Source organism: Rhincodon typus, chromosome 9, assembly GCF_021869965.1.
Source record: "Rhincodon typus isolate 14 chromosome 9, sRhiTyp1.1, whole genome shotgun sequence".
Lineage (NCBI taxonomy): Eukaryota > Metazoa > Chordata > Chondrichthyes > Orectolobiformes > Rhincodontidae > Rhincodon > Rhincodon typus.
In genome coordinates, this window is record NC_063340.1 from 34608457 (window position 1) to 34621079 (window position 12623).

At 40.7% G+C, this 12623-nt stretch overlaps 1 protein-coding gene across 1 annotated transcript in view; it reads right to left on the reverse strand.

Annotated features, from left to right (window-relative positions):
- The window catches only part of tiam2a (TIAM Rac1 associated GEF 2a), a 358836-nt gene that overhangs the window by 177253 nt on the left and 168960 nt on the right, over nt 1-12623 (reverse strand). Inside the window, exons 6-7 of the mRNA XM_048601453.1 lie at nt 9938-10123; nt 7051-7197 (exon numbers count right to left, since the gene is read on the reverse strand). Of these exons, the coding sequence (XP_048457410.1) occupies nt 7051-7197; nt 9938-10123 (333 nt within the window). The remainder of the gene's footprint in view (nt 1-7050; nt 7198-9937; nt 10124-12623) is intronic.

The window sequence follows — 12623 nt, forward strand, 5'->3', positions numbered from 1 at the left end:
CGGGCAGTCACAAAATGATGCAGAATATTGTGCAATTATCAGTGAACATAATTGTGTCTGACCTTATGATGGAGGCAAGGTCATCGACAAAACAGCTAAAGATGATTTGACCTAGGTCACTACCCTGAAGAAATTCTGCAATGTCTATGGACTGATGTCTGACCTCCAGTAACCACAACCATCTTTCTTTGCGCTTGGCATGACTCCAACTAGCCAACTTTCCCCGCATTCCCATTGACTTCAGTTTCTCCATGGCTTCTTTATCACAATCAGTCAAATGTGACCTGATGTTGAGGGCAATTACTTTCATCTCATCAAGGATAATTCCTTTGTCCACAAAATTACATTGCTGTTAAAGTGCAGGAGGCAGCATTTGGTCATTTGTGATGGAAGCAGCTGTCCAAATAAACATTTTACTAGTGCCATTCTTATATCTTCTTTCTGCAACTCTGCATGCTGTTCCTTTTCAAATAACTTTCATATTCCCTACTGAATGTCTCAATTGAATCCACTTCCACCACTTTCAAGCAGTATATTCCAGACCCGAACTACACAATTCCATGGCAAAACTTATCCTCATAACAGCTTCTGCTTCTTTCACTTATTAATTGACATCTGTGCCTGCTCAATCCCAATCTTTTCATGAGTGCAAGCATTTTCTTCCAGTTTACTCTGTTCCAAACTCTACAAGCTTTGAATACTTCAATCAATTCTCCTCATAGCTTTCTCTCCTCCAAGAGAGAGAGACTGGAGAAGTTGGGACTACCTTCATTACTGAAGTTTCTCAGTCCTGAATCAATTTTGTAAACTCTTCCACACACTCTTCAATTCATTCTCATTCTTCCCAAAGTGCCAAGAATTGGACTACATTCCAACTGAGGCTGAACTGTTTTTACAAGTTCAACATATCCATACTCTTGTATTCTATGCTCCTGTTGTAAAAGTTTAGGATACTTAAATTTTCCTGCTTTCTCAATCTGTCCTGCAACATTTAGTGCACATACATGCCCAAGGTCCCTCTGCTGCCGCACACCCTTTGCAGTTGTGCGTTTCATTAAATGTTCTCTTCATAGTCTTCCTTCCAAAATGTATCACCTCACACATTCCCACATTGAACTTCATCTGCTACCTCTCCACCAATTTGTCTACATCCATCCTTTTCACAGTTTAAAAATATTTCAAGTTCCAAATTATCTGCAAACTTTGAAACTGACCTGCACACCAATGCCTAGTCATTAATATCAGGAAAAGCAAGGGTCTTAAATACAGACCCTGGGGAATTCTAGCCGAAACCATCCCCCAGTCTGATAAACATCTGTTAACAATTGCTGTCACTCAGACAATTTTGTTTCCACCATACCAACTGAATTGCCCGATGAATCCGCTTTGTAATCTCTTCAAAAAAGTGCTACCAAACTAGTTAAACCTGGTTTTCCTGTAAAAAAAATCCATGCTGACTCCTTAATTAACCTGTATTGGTCCACATGACTATTCATTTTGACCAAAATTGTTTCTAACTGTTTCCCCAAAATTAAATGGGTATGTCAAGTCTTATCTTATCCTTGTGCTTATTTTTGAAGAATATTTGCAATTCTCCAGTTTTCTGGAACCACGTGTCCAAGACTGAAAAATTATTGCTAGCACTTCACAACTTCCACTTTCTCATCCCCAGTATCAGTGGATGGATCTCATCCAGTCTCCTGTCTACTTTAAAGTATAGGCAGCCTTATCCAATATCAACACCTACTCAAATTCAAACCTATGTAGTGACGTTTCCTCCTCTTTCACCATGACCAGCTTCTTTGATCAATAAGAATGTATTCATTTCATACTTCAGCCACACCCATTTTTAATTTTACTACTTATAGACCTAAAGAAGAATTTGACATTTTCTTATAAGATAACTGCCAGTCACTTTTCATACTTGCCACTGGTTTCCCTTATTTGCTTTTTCACCGCCCCTTTGAACCTTCAATATTCAATCTGGCTTATAGTTGTATTTCTACTTGGCATCTGCCGTAAGCATATCTTTTTCTTCTCATCATAATTTCTACCACATTTAGACAAAGGCTGTAATCAGGTCAGATGCTGAGTGGCCCTAACCAAGCCCAAGCCAAGCATCAATGAACAAATTATTGCTAAGAAAATGTCACTTGCTACCACAGCTGACAATTCCTCCCATCACTTTGCTGATAATTGAGAGTAGACTGATGGGGTGGTAACTGGGTAGGTTGAACTTGTCCAGCTTTTGTAGACTGGGCATAACTGGGTACTTTTTTACCTTATTGGGTAGATGCTAATGTCATAGTTTGGCTACAAAATTGTGGCTAATTCTGGAGCACAATCTTCAGCACTGCTGCCAGAATGTTGTTAAGGTCCACAGTCTTTGTAGTATCTAGTACTTTTGACCATTTCTTAATATCATGTGACTTAAATTGGCTGAAGATTGACAATTGTGATGTTGGATACCACAGGAGGAGGCAGAAATATATCGTTCACTCGGGACTTCTTGAATTTGGTTCCAAATAATTCAACTTGACCTTACATACTGGGTTCCCCATCTCTTTTCCACAGCAGCAGCCTCTTTTATTCCGCCAATCGTCCTGGTTTTTGCTGGATGACTCAAAAGACTGATAGTGGCCCACCACCTTTGGTGACTTGACTGGACAGACCCAAATGAAGAATCTTCCCAGCTGTTTTGGTGTTACTCCCCAGATCTGCTGCTATACTGTCAGTTCTACGGCTGCGTCTCCCAACTCAAACTCCAGAGACACTGCCTCCCTGGCTAACAGCACCCCAACGGGACACCTGACCACAGCCAATTCTAATACTAATTGTAGAGACTGTTCTTGACCTACTGTACTGGAACATCTGGACTGACACTTGCAGTCCATGTGTGTGAGCTGTCTGTCCACCCCCACAATACACCCTACCTCTCCGCTCTACCTCATCTCCCCCACTCCCCTCCTCACTCCCACAACCACCAACCCCCAACCACACCGCATCCAACCCTCATCCATCACATGCTATCGCCCTTCCCCCGCACCCCCCCTCCTTCAGTCTCGTTGAGATCCCCAAAACCCCACCCACTAGCCTTGCCGCACACTCACCATTCTCTCAACCTCAAACTCTGAGGCCAAACGGTCTGTCCTTCGTAAAGGGCTCGTGTTTGTGACCCTCCATCCCCATCTCAACAGGTTCTGTGCCTGGCAACGACATGGAACTCTTCTTCTGCCACCTCTGCCTTCATGTTCTTCAATGAAGACTCCCAACCACCCTCCAGAGACCCCTTTCCCCGCCTCCAATCTTCCTCCTCCTCTTGGACACCCTGTGCTAGCCTCTTATCCACCCTGGACCTCTTTATTGTCACTTTGGCAGTTAGCATCAACTGCCTTGATTTCTCCACCCGCCTCATCCACTCCAACCTCTTCCCCTCCGAATGTGCAGTGCTCCACTCTCTCCAGACTAATCACCGTTTCACTATCAAACCCGCTGACAAAGTTGGAGCGGAGGTAGTCTGGAGGACAGACCTCTATAATCGCAGAAGCCAAACGTCAACTCTCCGACACCACATCCTACCTCCCCATTGATCACGACCGCACTATGGCCCATCGAGCCACCGTCTCCAACACTGTCCATGACCTCATCGCTTCAGGTGACCTCCCCTCCAGCTTTATAGTCTCCCAGCCCCACACTGCCCGGTTCTACCTGCTCCCCAAGATCCACAAACCCAACTACCCCGGCCGACCCATCGTTTCCCCATGCTCCTGCACAACCGAACTCATCTCTTCCTACTTCAACTCCATTCTCCCCGCCTCCGTCCAGGCACTCCCCACCTACATCCGGGACACAAACCACACCCTCCACCTCTTTGGTAACTTCGAATTCCCTGGCCTCCAGCGCTTAATCTTTACTATGGATGTTCAATTGCTATACACGTCCATGCCCAACAGGTCCTCAGTTTTTTCCTCTCCAACAGGCCCATCCAGTTCCCCCGACACCAGTACCCTCCTCTGCCTTGCTGAACTAGTCATCACCGTCAATAACTTTTCCTTCAATTCTTCCCACTTCTCTAAATCCAGGAGTTTGCCACGGGCACTCGCAAGGGCCCCAGCTATGCCTGCCTGTTTGTCAGTTGTCGAACAGTCCTTCTTTAGTATGTACACTGGTACGTTCCCCAACTCTTCTGCCGTTACATCGATGACTGCATCAGTGCTGCATCCTGCACTCAGGCTGAACTGGAGCACTTCATCAATTCCACTAACAACTTCTACCCCGGCCTCAAACGCACTTGGTCTACTTCAGACACCTCCCTCCCCTTTCTTGACCTCTCCGTTTCCATTTCTGGTGACAGTTTATGGACTAACATTTACTATAAACGCACAGGCTCCCATTGCTACCTTGACTACACCTCTTCTCACCTTGTATCCTACAACAATTCCATCCCGTTTTCCCAATTCCTCAGTCTTCATTGCATCTGCTCTGGCGAGATGTTCCAGTCCCAGATGTCTGCCTTTATCAAACAATGCTCTTTCCCACCTGTCATCCAGGCAGCCCTCCACCATGCCTTCTCCATTACTTGCTCCACAGCTCTTAACCACCAACCCCACCTCAAAACATAAGAAAGATTGGGTCCCTGTTGCCCTCACTTTCCACCCCACCAGCCTCTTCATCGAACGTATCACCTTCAAGCACTTCTGCCAACTCCAATTAGACACCACCACACCCCACTGCCTTCCGCAAGGACCATTCCCTTCGCTACTTCATAGTTCGTGCCACACTCCCCACCAACCACTCCAAGCCACCCGGTACCTCCCCTGTAAGTGTAAAAAGATGCAACACTCGCCCACACGCCACCTCCCTCACCTCCATTCCAGGCCCTAAACAGTCCTTCCAAGTAAAACAGAGCTTCACCTGCATCTCCTCCAACCTAGTCAATTGCACCCGGTGCTCCCGATGTGGTCTTTTCTATGGAGAGACCAAACGTAGACTAGGTGGCCATTTCGCTGAGCATCTCTGCCTGGCCCGTAACGGCCAAGCTAACCTCCTGATCACCACCCATTTTAACCCCCCACCCCACTCCCCCTCCAACATGTCAGTCCTCGGCCTCCTCCAATGTCGCAGTGACTCGCGATGCAAAGAAGAACAATACCTTATCTTCCGTCTGGGCACCCGACAGTCCAGAGGACTTAACATTGAGTTCTCCAATTTCAAATAACTTTCCCACCCATCCCCTGGCTCTCCTTCCAGCCCCACCCCATCCCTTCCATTCCACCATCTGACCCTCCCTTCCAGCCACCAACTGGAATCATCCCTCTCATTGACCAATCAGATTATACCTAGTACGAGTGTCCACCTATCACCATCATTTCAGCTAACCCAGTGGTTAGCACTGCTGCCTCAGAGCGCCAGGGACCCAGGTTCGATTCCAGCCTCGGGCGACTGTCTGTGTGGAGTTTGCACATTCTCCCTGTGTCTGTATGGGTTTCCTCTGGGTGCTCTGGTTTCCTCCAACAGTCCAAAGATGTGCAAGCTAGGTGGATTGGCCTTGCTAAAATTGTCCATAGTGTTCAAGGATGTGTGGGTTACAGGGGGATGGGTCTGGGTGGGATGCTATAAGAGTCAGTGTGGACTTGTTGGGCTGAAGGGCCTGTTTCCACACTGTAGGGATTCTATGAATTCCACCTCCAGCCCTCTTCCCCCCACCAGTTTATCTGCAGCTCTCCGTACCCCCTGCATCCAGTCCTGAGGAAGGATAACACCCGAAATGTTGACTGCTCCTTTCCTCCGGATGCTGCCTGGCCTGCAGTCCTCTTTCAGACTCCTGTTTGTCTACCTTGGATTCCACATTTGCAGTTTTTCTTGTCTCTGAACAAGTTTAGAATGCCTTCACCGGACTTCTCATGTGATTCTCTCAGATTTGTCACGATAGCCCATGTTGTTCAGGCTATAAATATTCCACCTAAAGTATTGCTTGAAATTCAAGTCTCAGCCCGATAAATAAGTTGTAAAAATTACAGGTAAAAATAGTAAGAAATCACCCAGATTTACTGGCTATCTACTAACTTCTGCAGATTAATTTGAATCATAATATATTCCAGTAATTATAACACACATTTCAAGTATCAATACCTCTGTCAGCAAATGATTCATGGCATTAGGGGAAATTCAATACACCTCATCTACATCAACAAGATAAATCTGCAGCCCTCCAGACTCAATGTCGAGTTCAATAATTTTAGGGCCTAAACTCTCCCATGTCCCAGCCCCCTACTCCACACACCAGGCCTTGTTATCACATAGCCTGCCATTACACACTACCTGTTATTAGTCACTAATAGTCCCCATTACCAACTATTCACCGTCCTAGCCTGATCGTTATTAACTCTTTGTCTTCCAACTGCTCTTCTCTCTTTAGGCTCTATCCTGTTGTTTACTCCCTACTCCATCCGCCTCCCCTTTTTTCTGCATATAAACTGAGGTTTTCCCAGCCACCATTAGTTCTGAGGAAGGGTCACCAGACCTGAAAAGTTAACTTTTTTTTCCTTCACAGATGCTGCCAGACCTACTGAGCTTTTCCAGCAACTTTGTTTTTGTTCCTGATTTACAGCATCCACAGTTCTTTCGGTTTTAAAATTTGGTATTTAGTTCTTTTGGCATGAAGAGTACATCTATAGTTGTTGATGGGCAGTTTTGCTAATTACAAAATACTACAGGTTTCTATAAGTTCTTCAAATCGAACCTACGTCACAAAGAGCCAAACTAACACACACAATCCTATTCCCACAAAAAAATGTCAATAGTAAATGATGAGCTGAATTATGGAAGGTCAGCTGCACCTAATCCATTTAAACAAATATTTTCCCTCACCTGTATTAAACAATTCAAATAATATTTCTGTATTATAAGGTATTGTCTTCCATATAGAGGCCTGTTTTTCTTCTTCATAAAAATATAAAGGCATAATTCAGGTACGCTGAGGATGCTTGGTTAAGAAACTAAGCAAAATTTTTCAATGTTACTTTACGAGCTGAAAAATTAAAGACATGCCTGTATAATCGAGGGTCTCTTTTCTTTTCCTTTCCTTCCAAGATCGTCTAATCCCTTCAGTGAAGAGAACAAACCTTTTTTACTTCTCAACCGTTGAGACAGGGACAACGTTCTTTTTCGAAGTGTTGCTTCATCTCTGGAACAATTCTTCAAAAGAAAAATTAAATCATGTGAAGAGAATTCAGTTTTCTTCAGACTTTCAATGTTCGTACTAATTTTAATGAATTCGTTCATTGATGGTTTGAGAATGCAAAAAGATTAGGTGAAACTTTTTTTAAATAGTCTAATTATTTTTTAAAAATCAGGAATAAAATGGAACTGGAATCATATTCTAAAATAAATTCTCAAGTTGCTTTGAGGAGACTTCATTTTCAAAACAGATAACAGGGAAGTTTAAAAAAAAGTATTAAAATTCTGAATCCTAATCCCAATTTGGTCAGATAACAGTTACTACAACCTTTCTCTAGCATTCAACAGCTAACAAGAAAGAAAGCCTATCAAACCAGGCTGACACTGATGGGGTAACAAGGTGTAGAGCTGGATGAACACAGCAGGCCAAGTAGTATCAGAGGAGCAGGAAAGCTGACGTTTCAGGCCTAGACCTTTCTTCTGATTATGAGATTTTCAAAAATACAACTGACGGTGATTTGAGAGAAGTAGAGAGTAATTCAAAAAGCATGATGAGCAGATATACTGTATCAGCTGGAATATACTCCATGGGACATTCACATATTAAGAAATTATTGGTATACACCCATTACATAAAATTATTTTTCAGTGTGCTAACTGGATTCAATTAAAGTTATTGGACTACTTCTCCCTACCATTTCCCAAGAATGATTCTTTTTTTTAAAAAAGCTACAACTATGAATTTTGTGCACACTGCCCTAAAGTAGGGCTGAGTCTAAATTGAGGTTAAATTGATTTAGATTGAAATGGCAGTCTTACTGACTACTGACGGACGAATACAGGCAAATAAAATTGATTTAATGAATTGTTGGAACACTTAACTTATTAACATGAACAAAAGGAATTTATGATATGGATTCAAACCATTGGACATTCTCCACTGCCACATTTTTCCTCAAGAAGTCACCTTTAAAGAGTAACATGTAAAACATATTTCTACTGAAAATCTAGATAACTAAATTATAAACAGATCAACAGTGTGGATATTTCACTTGCATTATTACTGTGCAGCATTAGCTTTCTCATAAATGGGAACTTAATACATGGAGTGGAAAAAGTAAACGCTGCATGAACTAATTCATTAAGACATACACCCAATTGAAAAACTTTGAAGGGTATTAGGATGAAAAGAACTAAAAATACAATGATCATTCAACTGCTGAGATTATGAAGTTGTCATCTAATCCATTCAACATCTCAGAGCTGAAATGTTGGACAGATATTTTGGAATTGTCCTTTAAAGGAAATCTGCCATGCTTACATGTGACTCCAAACCCACAGCAGTACAGTCAACTCATAACTGCCTCTAGGTAATTAAGGATGGACAATAAATGATGCGACGGCAATGTTCACACCCTATGAATGAATTTAAAAAATTTATGTACTCTGGTCAGCACTTATTTTCATTTTCTAGTTGCTCTTGAGAAGGTGTGACAAGCTGCCTTTCTGAACCACTGACGCCCATGCACCTCCTTCAGGAAATTAAGTAGATTTCTAATGCATACAATGGTATGAAATGCCAATAGAAGAATTAAATTGACTGATTTAATAATTCTTTTAATGAAGATTATCAACGAAAGAAGAAAACCACATTGTGTAACGTCCATATCAAAGTGTAAACAGTACCCATGCTACAGCCATTAGAACAACTATATAGTGGTCAGACAACTATTCTTTACCCAGTGGTATACACACTGTTCTTACTAAAATGTAAATATTTTTAATAGTCTTCTTGAAATGTTTCCTCTGTCACAAAACAGTAAGGTTTTCATATTTTCTATTGAAAGGCACAACAAATATTTCCATTTATCTAACATTAGTCGTCCATGGGCTGACCAGACAAGTGATGTAGTGGAAAAGTTTTTCATTTTATGACTCACTATTGGACACTATGCAAACAACTAATGAATAAATCCACTTTTGTTAGCTCATAGGAGAAAATAAAACCTAAAAGGGCATCACATGACATCAGATTTTCTTATACTTTGGTATCTTTCACTCATTTCTGTATAACTGGTTTCCCTCATATATTTAGTTCACACAAGAAAATCGAAAGGTGTGTTAAGCGTGACTATTTACTTTTTGCAGCAAAGCTGGACCTTTATTGCACTTGATTAAAACCAGCAAACAATGAACTGATCTACAATTTATTAGGACTGTGCATTTTAATGACCCTACTGACAATATTAAAAACACTCAGTTTCAAGGTGTGATTTTACTAAATAAATAATTCAAAATTGGAACTTTAGGAGTCATGCTGCATTAATTTCTCTTGAAGCTTGACAGATAACACTCACCTCCCCTATTATTTCTTCAAACAATGAATTAAGTTTAGTCAAACCTAACTGTTTGAAAAATCCATGCCCGCTATCCTTTCATAGGTTTTCTTCACATCTGGGCAAGAATTCTAATATCCTTCCTACCAACAGTGTTAAGCTAATTGGTCTAGAGTTTTCTGGACTTGTTTTATCTCCTACTTTAAATTTAGGATTTCCATTTATTATCTTCCAATACTTTTATAAAATGCATATTTAAATTCAGTATTATATGCCAAGTATATAATGTGCAATATATTATTGTTATTTATGTGTACACATAATGATTCAGTTTTGGGCTGAGTGTCAAAAGGGGTGCCTGTGGCTGAACAGAAGAACAGAAAAAAAATGAAATATCACTTAATTTCTTAATTCATCCTTACCAGAGCATGAAATGATGAGACAGAGAAGATCCCCAGCCTGCTAAGTGCCAATTTAGAGGGCCGACTGGCAGCTGCAAGGAGACTCTTGGGATTTGGTAGCTCACTTCCCTGTAGGCTAGCCAGGTAACAACGCATTCGAAACAGGTCCACATTAAATTTCTCCAGATTATGCTCCCACTGCTGAATCTGGTAATGAAAGCATTAGTAGAGAATTATTTATCACAGTCCCCCCATGCAGCGTTATTGATATTAAATATTAGTTTCTATTCATTGCAAGTTCTTTATGGAAAATGAGCCCTTTAGAATTGTATTTTATGTCAAGTTCAACTATTTTTGAAAATTCTCAGTATTCCCCAAGTACCATTCTTTTGCTTAAATGGTTGAATGACACACTCCATAATCAGAACATGTCACATATTGTCAATAATAATTCAGCATTGGTTAGGCCTAAAACCTTTGGATTAATGTCCTGTTTGTAACATGGTATTTCTGATGTTGCAGTACACTTCAATACTGCACTAGATGGTGCTGAAATTGTGCGCCTAAATTCAAACAAGGGCTTGAACCCCACAAGTATGTATTTCAGAGGCTCCTGTGTTATCAACCGAGGCAAGTTGACACAAGTCAATTATAAAGGCAAAATATTATACAGAAGAATATATGAATGAACATACAGTGCTCTCCGGCAAACTCTATCATGCCGGGATTTTTGATCCTCAGTTGGATATCAGGAATCAGAACCTGAATGACACTCACCAATAACCCAAAAGGTCCCTCATGTCTACCCATGCCTCCACTTTGGCCCTTTGCAACCTTTAAGTCAACTTGTGCCAAGTCACCCACCACTGTTTGTCATTGTACCTTCTAAACAAACTCATTGGGAAGATTAAAGGCCATGCTGAGGTGAACTAAAGTTCTAAATATCCATTACAGCCTTTACCATTTCAGAAATATGCCCATTCAAGACATTTTTAAAAAAATCTCAAACAATGTAATCCTTTGTAAAAGCAAATAGACTTGCATTTATAATCAAACATCAAAGGCAGTTAATCCTCTTATTACCTCTTGGCACTGTCAATCAAATTGAAAATTCAGGATCACCTACTGAGTTAACAATTGTGGAAAGCAACCAAGGATGAATAATTACGTAATGACAGCCTGGAGGTAATGCTAATACACAGCCATTGCAAATGCCTGGCCAGATTTCATTTTACCTTTTACTGACACAGGAAACCTTCTTTAATTGCTAAACAGCTCAGGGTTTAAAAATAAATTCACAGCTCAAGTTTCTTAACAGCTTTTTTTTTTATTTTTGAAGGGTTAGTGATTTAAATAACTTAGAAGTTTATAGTTTTGCAGACCTTGTCCACACTTCAGGACCAGTTACAACTACCCTGAACATGCAGTTTAGGGCCCTTGCTACAGTGAAAATGGGCTATATTTGAACTCAGCATCAAGTCCAAATGGCTCGGCTAAGTGAGAGCCTTGGAGATCTGGATCCAGGCTGTTACTTTGGAAGATGTGCAGAATCTCCACAACTCCAAGAAAATCCAGAATAGAATGGAAGTTTGTTTTGAGATACGAATACTTCAAAATATTTGAGAGTTCTATGCATATCAAGTAAAATGTCAACTTAAAACAACAGCAGTTCGTTATTAATCTGTTTCCTTCAGTGTAGCAGAAAACATTCTTCCACTTTTCTTTGCAATCTTTTTTGATGCTCTCATAAATCAGACATAACTGGCTGGTACATGAACAAAGCTCAACAGGCATACACTCAATTGTTACAAGGACAACCAAAAGGGAGAAAACATCTGAAGAAACACTTTCACATGGTGATATTGGAACATTGCATGCCTTATCGCAACTGATATTTTAAGCAAGAAATTCTGTAAAATAAAAGAAATGGATCCAAACAAAGAACTTGATCAGATACTGAACCAATGAACTATTGGCTTCCCTTCTGTAATTTTTTTATGGTGACATTCCAGTTGGAATATTCTTGATCAAGTTATAAAGTTCCTGTAGTAAAAATGTAAACAGTAGTGCATGACTGATTTCAATTCATTGCTGAGGAAGATGGTACCTTTTAAGGTGAGCTACTTCTTTTCTTTCTAATAGCCCATCTTTGGTGTACCATCAACCACTCTTCCAACTTCCTGGTGGCTTTGTTTTTAGAGAAATAGCCTACATTTTTCAACTTGTGACAGTGATGATAACCATTCTCCATTCTCCACTTAAGTTTACTGGAAATGCAAGGAATCATGTGCTCATAGCGAGGATATCAATGTGCAGACACAAACTTTGCTCCACATAACATTTATGGGCTTTCTACAAACAAACTGACCTAAAACCAATTCAAAATGAGATTACTGTAATGCAAAACATTTAGTTCAGAAAAACAGCAGAGCCAGTAAAATTTTAGATTTAATAAAGCTCTAATTTTGTCACATGTGAAGCAATAATTTGTACGGTTGGAATATAATTATGCAATAGGCAACGGTCTAGATCATTCTTAATTAATATATAAAATAATCAAATTACTACAGAAAACAAAGGTGTTGTGTCTGATTCTAAGACATTTTTCAGAAGATACGTTAACAAAACATGGCTTATGGAACAGGAAACTGAGGGGATTATTACTAAATTTGCAGATGACACAAAGATAAGTGGAGGGACAGGGAGC